This window comes from Mya arenaria, chromosome 1 (genome assembly GCF_026914265.1).
Source record: "Mya arenaria isolate MELC-2E11 chromosome 1, ASM2691426v1".
Classification (NCBI taxonomy): Eukaryota; Metazoa; Mollusca; class Bivalvia; order Myida; family Myidae; genus Mya; species Mya arenaria.
The window spans coordinates 42,941,164-42,956,509 of NC_069122.1; the positions used below are offsets into that span (position 1 = coordinate 42,941,164).

The 15,346-nt window shown below is 34.7% G+C and overlaps 1 protein-coding gene across 1 annotated transcript; it reads left to right on the forward strand.

Annotated features, from left to right (window-relative positions):
- The first annotated feature begins 1,249 nt into the window (after positions 1-1,249).
- Positions 1,250-14,991, forward strand: LOC128231656 (uncharacterized). The gene is made up of 11 exons (XM_052944748.1): positions 1,250-1,698; positions 3,059-3,271; positions 4,055-4,221; positions 4,744-4,800; positions 6,041-6,162; positions 6,502-6,638; positions 7,386-7,547; positions 8,090-8,283; positions 10,072-10,166; positions 12,548-12,636; positions 13,706-14,991. Exons 1-11 carry the CDS (start codon positions 1,339-1,341, stop codon positions 13,790-13,792), a joined length of 1,683 nt encoding a protein of 560 aa, XP_052800708.1. The 5' UTR covers positions 1,250-1,338; the 3' UTR covers positions 13,793-14,991.
- The last annotated feature ends 355 nt before the right edge of the window (positions 14,992-15,346 follow it).

Consider the following 15,346-nt stretch of genomic DNA (forward strand, 5'->3'; position numbering starts at 1 on the left):
TTGCCATTGACAAGCAGATGACCTTTTCTGTTTTTATGCCATTAGGGCAAAGGTCAAGGTCACAGTCAACTGTTGTGAAAACTATACAGCCTCAAAACTTCAGTGACCATTGGATGACTCCGATTAAATTGGGGTCAGTATATCAAGATCAAGTTCAACAGTCACTCAATAATTCTAGAACCGTTCTCCCTAGTACCTGATAACCAGTGGTAGGTTGCCTTTGACCAGCTGCTGACTCCTATCGTTTTTGATGTCAGTTCCACTCAACAGTCTCATGAAAACTGTTGTCTACACCTGAGAACCATTCTACCTAGGACTAAAACACCAGCTGATTACACATGTTGTTATTAGATCAGTTGGTCAATGTCCAGGACAACAGTCTTATGAAAATTGTGTTGGCACAACAACTAGAGAACAGTTTGATCTATTATCCTCAGTTGTAGGTTGACCTTGACCAACACATTACCAGATCGAATTTGAGGTCAGTATGTCAAAGATCAAGGTCATGGTTTACAATCTAATGAATGTTTTGTCCGAAAAGTGACTTAAGATCTGTTTTACCTAGTACCATGAAACTTCATTTGAGCAGATGATGATGATGATGATAATGTGGAGATGGTGTTGATGTTGGTGTTGTTGATGATGATGATAATGTGGAGATGGTGTTGATATTGGTGTTGTTGATGATGATGATGATGATGATGATGATGATGATGATGATGATGATGATGATGACGACGACGACGACGACGGCGACGATGATAATGATGATGATGATGGTGATGGTGGTGGTGGTGGTGATGGAGTGGAGACGGAAGGTATGGAACTGAAACCACATTTGCTTTGCTTTATAATAATATTAATAACTGTTATGCATATGATAATTTGAAACAATCACGGACCTACAAGTCCTTGGCTCAATAATTGAGATTTTAATCGTTTGCTCGTTTTTACGTCACGATTAAACAATGGCTGTAATCAGAAATCTAGTTATAATAGTTTCCTGTCTATTGACCCAAACCGTGACCTATCCGAATACGAGTATCCGATATGGGTATATTATTTCCAAGCGAACGGCTACATAGCATTTGTGTCTGACAAGCATTCTTTGCTACACAGAAGCCTATCTATATGGAATACAGTAATAAATAGTTCTTTATTTTATGCAATTTAAAATCAAACATAAATTGGAAAAAAGCTGCAAATATTGGATGAAATATTCGAAGAAGATTTCTCAATAACACCGACAACTCACTTCCGCAAACAATGGCTATACAAATTGCTGATCAAGCCCGTTCTTGATTTAATGTTGATTCACTAAATCGTCTCGAAAATAACATGGCAATTGTCAAGGGTAAGAAAAAGGCCACCGATATACCAGAATGTCCATACGGAGCGCGCTGCTACCGAAAGAATCCTCAACATTTCATAGATTTCTTCCACCCTAAAAAAGCCAAAACTTCAGACACAGAGTCAAACTCGGACAGTGGAACGGACGCTACTGACGGTCCTTCGACGTCAAGCGTCTCAAAACTGCCGACAACAGACGATAGTAGCCTTCCACCGTGCAAGTATGGGGCAAAGTGTTACCGGAAGAATCTGATGCATTTTGCCGAATTCTCACATCCGACCACTGTTGTGGCTTCCGTGCAGAAGTCGGACAGCGGTAGTGACACAGATGAGATCTCAGATGAAGATGTAAGCTGTTTTATTTTTCAATTCATACATATTCCTATGAACCCAATATCTTGACGTTTTATTGTGGTAGAATGTATGTTATTTTTGTGGCAACGATTAAACAAGTGTCTTCACTGATGATGTAGCTACAATAATGAGCGATCAGGGATACTTGTTATTATTTGGACATTTCTCATGTATCCCTGTAACGCTACAACACTCTACCATTTAACACTGGGCGAAAGAATCTGTAGTAATATTATGCACCGATGTTGAATAACAATGACAAAAAATTGTTCAATATACACCCGACAGTGATCTAAACTGGATTGAATTTGTCATGTAGGTGTTATTTTCACATAAATATATTCTGGGTCATGAATACCCTATTATACTTCCTGTCAGATTTGTCCTAGATTTACAGATGTCGGGATACTTGATAAACTTGTAAGTGTTTAATGATATGTGAACATGTTTTTTTTTGCATAATGACATAAATAAATATGTGTTTAATAGTAGTCAATAATATTTTTGTAGAAATTTGCATTTGAAGATAATTTCAAAATTGTTGCTGCAAGGATTCTCTGTGCAAGGACCGTTCGCTACCTTTTGCTGGGTTGGTGGACGTCTCGAGTCTGCCATAGTAAAAAAAAATTGTCAAAAGACATGTTGACAGCCATTTAGGTGGACTAGTCACTGATGATGCTGCTGTTCAAAAAGCCAAATTTAAACTACGTTCAACTATCCTGGAAGCAATATTTTTTAGTGCTGTAGTTGGGTTATCTTTAGTTTATTTTGCGAATAATGAGTGTAATTATCAACCTTAAATATTTTAGAAATTGGTTTTATTGGTTGAAATTTGGTGTCAGATCAAAATTAATTTCAATTAGTGATCACAAAAAGCAATTTGATAATTACATTTGTAAATTGCAGCCTTTTTGACAATTTTTAATTCTTGGCCCTGTACAGGACAAATGTAAAAATCATAGAATTAATTTTTTAAGTATGTATAACCTTACAGCCTTAAACTATTGTAGCTTAAAGCAAGACAAAATATATTATGTAGACCTGAGTGAAAAGTTTCTGTGACCATGTAGTGAGAATATTTTTACTCCTAAATGCAACTACCTGTACATGTTGTTATTGTTTTTGGCTAAAATTAATTTTAATTAATGATTTGCCAGTAGATACCCACAGAGGTAATGATAAGAATGTAAAAACAATCTTGACACATGAATATTATTCAAAGGAAAAAGACAGCAAGAAAAAGACTCTTAGACATCTTTAATTGGGATGTCACTGATGAAATCTTACAGTCATCCTTTTTTATAAAATCAACATACATATATATTTATTTAATACACATTAACATTATTCCTAGGACAAAGACAGCGTGAAGAAGGATGTAAAGACATCAGATATCCTTAAACGTGGAATGTCATTGGTGAAATCTTACAGTCAGATGACAGAGGCTGAGAGAAAAGAGCTCATTAAGAAAGCGTTTGAGGCTAAACAGAAACTGCAGGAAGAGTTGGCGGAGACCAAGGCTGAAGTGAAGAAGAAAGATGAGGAACTTTCAAATCTCCAAAAACAGGTGTGTGTATGCACAGAAATACCAACATATGGTATATGAGGCCCTTCCTGTTTTAAAAAAATGAGTGTTTTTTTTATCAATTTTCATATAGAAAATGATGCAAAATTACCCTAACCCTGATGTCAATATAGCCCATAAACCCGAAATGCTGGTACAGACATTATAATTGTGGATGCACTCTTGCACACAGTGGTCAGAAATTGGCTCAGTGTGAGCATTATTTGATAAGTTCATAGAGAGCTGAATTTTCTACCTTCTGTACCCTGTGCGTAGGAGTGGATGGTATAGGGATTTAGGGAATATTCATTTGATTTGATTTTATGCAACTAAAATGTTACTTTAAAATAAATGTTCATTGAATAATTTGTTTATGCAGTATTTTTTCAATCAAGGCATAAAATGGGGAATTTCAATAAAGAATTGTTTGCCAGTAAAACTACCTTCGAATAAAACCATTACACAGTGTATGACATTGATGTCACAACATTAACTAATGACTATTATTATTCTACCGATGAAGGTGTAACACCAAAATGTTAAGATACAGAAGTTTTATAATACATAACAAGTTTGTATGATTTTTACATATTAGTTAATCTACCTCAAAGTCTTAATTAGTCCAATCAGTCTCCTACTGTAATACCACGTTGAGTTTGATATGGTCAATTAAAATGTGGAATTCACAGACGTCCAAAGGCAGCTGTCATGGGTTGGCAGGCTAAAGAAGTGCTCATAATGAGTATGCCAGTTAGCTCCTGCTCATACTTTTTGTTCGCTATCCAGGTAACAACAGGCTTCTTACTGATGGAAGGGGAAAAGGAAGCACTGGAAGGGTCTGATGTCAAATACTTTGAGCTTTTCCCGGAGCGATCGTATAAAGAGGGCTCAGCAGCACAGATGCATTTCCGTCTTGCTGAATCACAGTTTTATAGGCTCCTCTCTGGTTCCTCGTATGTATTTTCCCCTAAGGCTATGCTTTTCCAGAGACCTTTGTAGACTCTCTCGTGCATTTTATGTATTTTCTCTTCACTTTTCTATTCTGAAGTCTTGTAGACTTAAATTGTTGGCATAAAAATTTAGAATACCTTTAAATTGTATGCAAAATGTATTTTCATTGTAATTCTGTTATATCTTTATAAAAAAAATGATTTATAAAATACACAAAGATAGAAGAAAACTATAACTTTAAGTTAAAAAACCCTCAAAAAAATTGTTTATGTTTTGCATTGTCAACATTAGGTGTGGATCATAGTGTTGGTTTGATTCTAAAATAAACAGCATGTTTCGTAAGGGGATATGAAGTTTGACAAATATCTCTTGTAATACATGTACCAAAATAAATTCATATGATATTATTTTTATTTGATAAAGAAACAAAAAGCTCTAAAGGTAGAGTCCAATTAGTTATACATGCATGAATGAATAAGACAATAATGGAAAATTAAAACATTTTCTTTCTCTTTAATTTCCAGAATAAAGTTGACGAAGGTGGAATATGTTGTGAACCCAGACCTTGTCGAACATTTCAAGTAAGCATACCTCGTTATTTTGAGTCAATTTGTGTATTACCTGACACTCATGTAAGGTTAAATTGATTTCATAACACATAAGCTGCACTCTCATAGATTTACCATTTTGACAACTTTTTTTTTGTCTTGGAATGAGCCAATTTTTGGTGTAAATATCTGCAAACCAGTGACTTCTGACAAATGATCAGATTGCAGATTTTTATATTTCCGTTTGAAAATGAATGTTGTATGGCTAAAAGCATTACTAATGGTTTGTCAGCAGTCTAATATCACTGGTTTCCATCCATTTTCGCATAAAATGCCTCATTCAAAGACAAACAATAAAAAGGTTGTCAAAATGTTCAATCTGTGAGAGTGTAGCTTTAGTATGTACACAAGTTGTGGTCTGTACATGACTTCTATTGATTTTTGGGTCATTTTGTCAAAGGTTAAGTTAATGATGACTTTTACTAGAGATCTGAAGGCGCTCCTGAAAGGCAACACATCAGATTCATGAAAGTCTAGTTAGTACCTATGGGGCTTAAGAATTGTTCTGGGGCTGTTCTTTTATAATTATCTTTAGCCTGTAATTGCAGCTGAACTGATAAACAGCAAGATTAATCTCATCCCAATTGACTTTGTATCTGGCACAAACTGCAGGTTTACCCTTTTTAGTATTGTCTTTTCACGTAGAATGTGTAGATAAAAACCTTTCGTCAAATTTTCAAAGAATTGACAATTTTCATTTTTCAAATCTTTTTAGACATAATTACTTATAAAAAAGATACCTGAAGAAACTGAATTCAGTTGTACCATTTTAACAAGGTTTTCTCCAAAATTGTTTAAACCAGTTATTTGCATGTGTTTTTGTGTCATTATTTAACTTTTGTGTTCAATGTACTTTGAGTTTACACTCAACCTGTAAAACATTTTCTACTGATAACAATACAGTCAAACCCTAGTGGCTCGAACTCATTACCTCGAATTCCTTGTTGGGTGGATGTATTGAGGACGGATTTTGTTTTACCGAATGGAAGCATTCCTGCATGGCTCAATGCTGAGGTTCGAAGTATTGTTACGGGTCCAAGGGAGTTCGAGTCACGAGGGTTTGACTGTATAAAAAATGCACATGTTGGTTTATATCTATATATATCTTAATCAATATTGATCCAATGTCTAATAATGAATGGTATAACTTCTTCTATAACATCTTACTTGTCAGCAAATCTAGAATTGGCAAGCTGTTACAATCATTTTTCAGGCTGTGTCGTGAAAATCTGAAGAAAACACGGGGGGAAGACTGTTCGTATCCAGTGTTGGCATTTCACGGGACAACAGAACAAAACATACCGCTCATTTGTAAAGACGGATTTAAGATACCAGGTAAAAACAACAGTACATTACTGCCGAAAATATTATTGGGATTTTAAAAAAATGACAGTACCGGTAATAGTTTTTTTTAATTCATATTCAAAGGGACTCCATAAAAAAATAAACCTGTTTTTTGGGAAAGTGATGTAGGAAAAAACAACAGAATAGTCATAGATATATAAAAGCTATTTTGTAACTAGTACAAATTATTGAAATTGAATTCAAATGTTCCAATAATGAATTTTGGGACCAGTTTGTCTTGCACGATAATATGTATTTTAGTTTTTAAGTACAATGTACATGTACCACTATATATAAAGATATATATATATATATATATGTATATTACAGGTGACAGTGGTCACAAGCATCGCACCGATACTGGATGGTATGGAAAGGGCGTATACTTCAGTGAATATCCTAGCTACTCCATGGGCTATATAGCGGGGTCCCAGAAAATGCTACTATGCCAAGTCCTCCCCGGAAAGGTATTTTTGTGTCGACTGCAAAGCATGGCAGGCACATCGTTATTGCTTTGTCCATCTGAGTCGTTGTCTTGATCTACGTCAAACTGTCATTTCTTATCAATAACTTTTAAATTACTTGGTGTAGAGTCATAAATCTTGATATGAACATTGGTAATGACCAGTAGATGACCACTATAGATTTTGGGCTCAATACGTCAAAGGTCATGGGACATTTGATATAAAACTTTTAATATTGCTTTCATTAAAGATTAATTATTTTTGACTAATTTTGCGAAGAATCTTCAAACTTGGCATGCACATTGGTCATAAGCAGTAGATGACCTCTATTAATTATAGGGTCAGTAAGGTCATGGTGACCTGTTCTGCAAAAACTACAAGCACTTTTGTTTCCAATCAAGGCCACAAATGTTTGGCACAAGCTTACTTTGTCATTTCTTTATTGCATAGAAACCCTTTACTTAAATAGAATTCTCACAATTCCTTCATGCAAAAAGAGGCTTATTATTTAAACAATAGAATGGAGAAATCCTTATTGCAAATAAATATTTAAAAATGACAAGAATAATCAATTTGGTATAGTCATTGCAAGATACCCCTGGTACACATTTACTCTTGCGAACAATAATGTCATGTTGTAAGACAGGCGTCATCAAGCTTATACTTAAACATCTTAATCCTCATTTTAAATAGATAACTGTTGAAAGAAGAATCTTAAATTATTATGAATTCTTGAATTATTTCCCACAGGCATACCAGTGCACAAAGCTAATCCATGGAGCCTCACTAATGAAGGGACACGACTCCCATGTGTCTCCATGCAAGAAGGAGCTCGTCATCTTCAACAAGTTCCACATCCTTCCCCAGTATATCGTACATTATAAACAAAATGTGGGCGAGTTCCAGTATGATGTGAGTATGCATGACTTTATGTGTGTACACAAATAATGGGCTGATTGTTCAAAACCATGTTAATGTTAACAATGCGATTGACAGTATTCTTTGTTAACTTAAAATGTGAAATATTTGATAATGTGCTCAAATGTTTTAATATAAACAAGTACGGCTAAAATGGCTGCCTCAGACCTTGTTAGAAATACTGCAGATCAAAAGTGTATCCATTAAACTTCCAGAGCAGTAAATTTTGGAAATGAACAAGAATGTCATTAACAACGTTGTTATCTTGAACAAATTTCTGAACAATCGGTCAATTGTTTAAAGTTTTGTACAACATTGAAATAAGGAATACATGTAATATGTTTCCATTTTACATTATTCATTTCTTAATTTCTTGTACACTTTGTCATGTTATTGTTTTGGGCCAATTTTAGCATTAGTTTTAAAATTCTCAGCATCATTATTTTATCATTCACAAATATTAGTGTATGACTATTTCTAACCCTTAAAAAAAAATTCAAACAATTTCAAGTAATTTTATACCATGATTTATGTAGGCAGTTCCTGATAAGAAGGCCGGGCTGGCAAAGAAGATAGCAAGTGCGGCTGCCGTGGGGGTTGGGAAGGTGAAGGCTGCATTAACAGGGAAAGGAACAAAGAAAAAGGGGGGAAAACTCTCTATTGACGATCTTACAGACTCGGCACTCATGGCCAACAAACACGCAAAAGCTATGAACATGCCTGCCTCAAAGTATGAGTTTCTTGTCATTGCTGGTTGTTACTTTTTTTCTGTGTTTTCTGTATTATTTGTTTGACTTGTGTTCCTCTCATAGACATTTGCTCTCTGGATCAATGGCCTAAGGTTTACTGGGTAAAGCTGCACTCTCACAGATTTACCGTTTTTACAACTTTTTTTTATTTGTCTTGGAATGAGCAAATGCTTGCGAAAATATCTGCCAACCAGTGATAAACTGCTGACAAAACATCAAATCGTAGATTTTTATATTTCCCTTTTGAAAATTAATGTTTTATGGCTAAAAGTATTACTAAAAATTTAAGAAAAATGCATAAAATATCAATTTTTGACCTTAAATTTAAAAAATATCTGATCTAATTTTTGTCAGCAGTCTTATATGATTGGTTTTCATGGATTTTCCCAAAAAATTGTCTCGTTCAAAGAGAAAAAAATTTTTTTGTCAAAATGTTTAATCTGTGAGAGTGCAGCTTTAATCCCTTTATAAAGCATAGTTTAAGTAACTGCAAGCACAACCTTAGTTTTCGGAAATTAACATGAGTACCAGTGCACAATTTCAATCAGGAGGGTAGTAGTTGATGTTACTGTATTGTAACACGTTGTCAAGGACAACGTTCAATATACTAGCATGCAGTATAAGTGAAAAGCATTGTAATTTATCCGCATGCTAGTTATTGAATGGTTAAGCTCCGATTAGTTGTTACTGGTCCAATATCTCCAGATGAAATCAAAGAAAACACTCCCTAACATGGTACAGGAATTAGTTATCACCCACTGAATGATAAATGTCTGAAACATGCGTATAAAATCTCTTATAAAGCTTGTTACTTGTTTATCAGTATGACAAAGCTAATTTTAAATGAAATATTATACACAAGTTGCCAGGGACAATCAACATTTATACAGCATGGCCCATAACTCTGGTTCTAATACTTTACCTGGTAAGCCCATTGTTTTGATACAAAAATCAGAGCTCATTGGCATACCCATTGTGAGGATGATTTGTCAGCTAGAGGAACCATGCCCATGTAGATTTCCCGTACAGCCGGGAAAACTAGTTGATGTTATCACTGTATGCAGTGCTCTAATCCATCTTACTTTTTGTTATTTTATGCATGAATATATGAAGCAACTTTTGTAAATAATTGTTCTCATATTGTACCTGTTTATAATTATATGCTTTTATTTCCAGGTCACCAGCTCTTTATGTTTTGATATGTTACATATGTTTGTTATTCATGTCGGAAAATAGCTCATTGAGCTAATGTTTCTTGTTCGCATATACCCAACTTTAAAGGGGCTAGACACTAGACAATCTAAAAAATGGCTAATACAGTATTTCCTCAAATTTTGCTCAAAACAAACCTAGAATTGTCAATGTGAGCTTCAAGGAGGCCAACAATACATCACTTTAATGGATAAAATGATAAACCTATCAATCATGTTGCTGTCTCATCTGCTTTCCCAGTTTAAATCATATCTATTTATGAGTACAGATAAATATACCTAAGCTATTTTTGAATTTTTATTGGGATCTATGTGGTAGACAACCCTAGTAAATTTCAAATAGGAAAGATGCGAATGATGCATGTGTTGTAAGCGATGTGATACATCAGTAAGTAAGATTCAATGTGTTGTACACAGCAATGTCAATTTTATGTAGGATTTTGACAATTTTCTTTTTTCCTTGCAAGTGTATCATCTGGTGTCTAGCCCCTTTAAGTAAAGATTCTTGTATCTTACAACTTGTAAGGTTATTATCTATACCTTTGTTGTTGATTTCAGAGCTCTCTCTGGGTATAAGGTACAGTTTACTGGAGTGTTCATGGAACCGCAGGCTGGATGCCAAGCACTTGCTACTAAACATGGTGCCCAAATAGGTAAAGTATCACTATAAATATCACTATAAGTATAGTCAAAATTAAATGTTGCATTTTTATTTTATCTTTTGAGAATAACAAGTATATTAGATTATAAGTATCTTCCATGGCCGAGAGTGTAAGATAGGTTCATTCCGACCCGAGCAAAATTCAAAAACACCCTGCGCGAGGGTCAGGATAAAACTATCTTACATGAGCGGCTATGGTAGATGCTTTTTCTCCCACCTCAGTTAAACAAAATTAAGTAAAAATGTATTTTTTGCTGGAACTCTTTTGTGCTTAGTTAAAATAATTGCGTATGGATATGCGATAGCACGTGGTTGTCATGGATATGCGCGCAGTGATTCGGGTTATGTTAACAGTCAATTCGATCTTTAAATAGTTTGGAGGAGAGTGACGCATTATTTCTTGAAATGTGCGTTAAAACTGTTTTATAGTGACATTTGAAGCAAGAAATAATTAATTAGCGTTCTAAATATTGCCACAAGACAAGGTTTCCATGAAGCTACAGACGACAGTCTTCAACAAGGGAGGTATTTATAATGTAACGACCGTTAAAAAGGAGTTCCATACGGGCATTTTATCTTCACCCATGGGCAAGATAAGAATATCTAGCATGGTTAAATTATTGGATCTACTTATCTGAGGTGGGAGAAATAATTATTCTATTCAAATCACGCCAAAACTTGGTCAATTTTTTATATCTCTAGGTTTTCACAAAATTGACTTATGTAACTGGACACATACAAACCAAGAAAGCACAAATAGGTCTATTAGTAAATAGGATGTAGTCGCTTTTTGTGACTGCAATAAAATGGCAGCACATGTGTAGAAATTCAAAGATATTTCTAAGGTTATTTCCATTTTTTATATTGGGGAAGTTTTATGTTGTTACATGGAATGAGTCCAGTCTCATGGATTAGCTGTATTTCACCCATCACTGCTTCAAATAATTGAGGCCCTCATACTTGAATTATCCAGATATTTTTTATCAAACAATGGTCACAGCTTATTGACAATGGCTTTGAAATAAGTTAATCTTCAAATAGAACCTCAAGAAGTGTGCTGCAATATATATAGACTTGAATTAACATAACTGTGTTTTCCCATGCCGGTACAAATAAAAGGTGAATTATTTGAGCTATTGAAATTCATGTAACAGTCCAATGACTATTGTTTCCGAAGTAAGGTGTGTATATTTCTGGGAAAACCGAAATATCTATTATACTTTAGATATAGAAGTAAACCCGATCTCAGAAATCTTTCCCTTTAAGGCAATCATAAATATTTTACAAAATGCCAAAATCTGATTGGTTCATCACAGTGAAATAGTGAAGTTATCTTTGTTAGAAGTATTCATTCGAGGGAAAATATTGCCTTCCAACGTAGCATTTATGATGCAATTTATCACGTGGTATACACGCACTGATACAGCAGGCCTTGTTTACCGTAAAAACGCTCATACAACCAACCTTGTTAACAACATATTATGCTTATATGACAAGCCTTGTTACCGGTATACGAACGTGCACACACACAAGTATTGATGCCCCCTTGGACCCCTGCAGCAAGCCTTGCTTCAGGCATATGCTCATGATCTCATGTTGGATTTTTCAACTAGGACAGGATATTTATAATACCGGTAGATGTTACGGTGTTTGCAATGTTTATTAAGTCATAAGTCAGTTGATGAAAATTAACTCCAGACCTATTGACCCTCACCAAATCTGGGTTGAACCTCTGCATACATGCAGTTTTTTAAATGAAAGCTTAACTTAAACATTCTCATATAATTTTATTCCCAGGACAGTATTACAGATTTTACATGTGTATATCAATGTATGCCTTCTCACCATAATAATTTCAAGGATCAAATCTGTTAAGTTGACAAGTTACACCTAATTCCTACCATTATTACTTCAGGGACCAAGGCTGTGAAGATGACTAGATAAACACTAATTTCTTGTTGTATTACTCCAGTGACCAAGGCTGTGAAGATAACTAGATAATTACTTATTTCTTGTTGTGTTACTTCAGGGACCAAGGCTGTGTAGATGACTTAAGGTATTGTAAGTTATGAGGTAAATAGGTGACCTGATATGGTTTCCTGTGACCCATATATCCCACACCGGGTCACCTACTGACCCCATAACATATATACCTTGTTGAAAAACTATTAACACCAAGACGCCAACACAATCTGAGAAATGTATCATTTATTCATCCAAATCGGAAAATTGACACAGTTTTGGTACGATAAGGATTAGCGAACCAATTTGAAAAAATATGGGGTAACCATGTGACCAGTCCTGGACCAATGGGGTTACATCATTCATGTTGGAGACGTGATATACACTTACTTCTCACCATTATTACTTCAGGGACCAAGGCTGTATTCAACCTTCTCGTTGCTGGCAAGGGAGAGTTTGACAGCCAGACAAGTAAAGTTATTCAGGCAAATAAAAAGGGGGTAGGTTAAAAGGTTTTAGTGCATCTATTTTAGCGCATCTTTTGTCACAGAGGTGTCCTGTTTTTAGCTCTACTGGCCAAAGGCCAGAAGAGCTTATGCAATGTTAATGTGTACGTAGTATGTGCATCCGTGCGGTCGTGCGTCTGTAAACAATTGGTTGTGAACACGATACAGTCTTCAGTTTTGATTGAAACTTGTACAGTAACCCAAACACAAAACATAAACTATATGTCTGTTGCCTTTTACCCATACATACATGCTGTAGATTGATATGACCACAAAAGCCATGCCAGTAGAGCATAGGCCCTTTTGGGCCTCTTGTTTAATTCCTTGACTGGGTACATGTGTGTTTGGTTTGTGGTCAAAACCCGAGTAATTGGATTTCCTCTGAGGACTCAGATTTCCCCTCTAGCTGCGGGAAGATATATTTATGTTGTTGCAATGACACTCAATCAGATTACGGTTATTGAATGACTGGCCTCAATACATACTTGTTAAAAGACGCACTCTCACAGATTTACCATTTTTACAACTTTTTTTATTTTTTGTCTTGGACAGAGCAAATTTTTGCGTAAATATCTGCAAACCAACAATATTAGATCACTGACAAAAAATCAGATCATAGATTTTCATATTTCTGTTCGAAAATTAATGTTTTAAGGCTTAAACCGTTACTAACAGTTTAAGAAAATTGCATAAAACATTGATTTTTAAACTTATATATAAAAATCTGTGATCTGTTTTTTTTGTCAGAAGTCGTATGTTACCGGTTTCCATGGATTTTTGCAAAAATTTGTTCGTTCCAAGATAAAAAAAATAAAAAAATTGTCAAAACGTTCAATCTGTGAGAGTGCAGCTTTAACATTGCATTGTGTTGTGTGGCATTGTGTTAAGCATTAAATGTCTATTGGGCTTTCATTCTTGTGCATTTTAACAAGCTCAGTACAATAATATCTTTGACTTTTGGGCAGCAACCAAAAGCTCAACGCAAGATGGATGTAGCACCTTCTGTTTTTAAATGGAGTTAGGTCTGCCTTACACCAAGTTCTTGCATTGTTTTATATTGCAGGTGCCTATTGTTGGAGAAATGTTCATGTACGACTGCATCATCAACAAGAAGAAACTGGATGAATCAAACTACAGTCTCGAGGATTGAAACTACAACGCGGCAGCCTTGTATTACCAAACTTCATGACAGATTATATATTTCACTAGGAATTTTGTGAAAAAATTAGATTAATTCTGATTTTATTTTTTGAAAAAATGAATTTAAAAAACAGCCTGATTGTGACAAAGTTATGAATAACTAAATACAATCTATTTCTCAGGCTGTTATTTTGATCATACTCTGTGGAGTTTAGCTGCATATTATCTACGGTAAAATTTGATAACAATTGTAGATGGTGATGCGAATGGTCTTTTTATGTAGCAATATGTTTGCAAAACTATTAGCAAACATTTGACATGTAGCTGGTGTGACAATACTTGACATGTAAAACCACAAGGTTTCAAATCTTAACAAAAGCTTGCAGTCTTGTATATTGGAATGCTGTACTTTTAATTTGGAATAGTCACATGCTCAGTGGTTAGATCTAATGCGACCACTCCATTGATTGAACTCAAGACTTAGGCTTGAAAATCAGGTGCTCTACCAACTGAAGGCAAACTGTGTGTGGAGATTTAAAAAGAAGACATCTATTACTTGCAGGCATTTCCTGAACTAACCTACAGATATATGAATTATTATAGAATTGTTCAGAATGTGTCGAAATATAAGCAATTTGAGCTCCTCTGACAATTTTTGCAAAATTATCACTAGCTGATTCAAGCTTGTGACTGTTTTTGATAGTTTAGTTTTGTATTAATGTATGATGTCTATATATCCCCCCCACCCCCAGATTGTTTTGTTTTGTATTAAGATATCATGTGGGTGTAGCCTGCCTCCCCTCTCCCTTGTGAACCCGAATACTGCTTCAGATAGGAGCAAACTATCACTTGAATGTGGCCCTCACCAATCTACCAGAATTATGACTTCCTTTTCCTTTCTGAATTTCTATTTAAGGGTCACACTAGTTTTTATCTTTACTTTTATATATATATGTATGTTTTGGGTGATAGTGTCATTTTTATCAATTTTGTTTTTTATAAACCATATATTTTACATTTTATTTATTTACACCCAACTGTTTTGCCATATTGTATTTTTTATGTTAACTGTTTGATCTATTAAAAGTGCAAACTAATAAATTCAGTAAAAGAAATGTGAAATTAATTTGACTGTTATAGTGTTTTTACTTTATAATATTACATAAAAAAGCTCATGCATTTGATTTTAGCCATGCAATGAAAACTTCAGAGAAACCAAAGAAGTCAAGAAATAAAAAAAAACCTGTTCAGAAGCAAAATATTGATGGATCCAGATTATTGCTCAAACCTTTTAAGTTTATTTAAGGCAAAGTATCCATTACTTTTCATGGATAAATTACCAATTTATTGCTTTGTTTGAACCTCAACATCTTGGTTGAATTTTGAACAATATAAAGTGCCTCATGCTATGCCTAAATAGAAGGGGTTAACACCGTGCTGCCCTTTTCTGGCACCATGCTGCCTTTTTTTCTATTCCCTTTTGTTTGACAGGGCCGCCTTTGATGATAATGAACTTAATTTGATATTTAATGACATATTGTCATGTCAATATTCAGAAATAAGC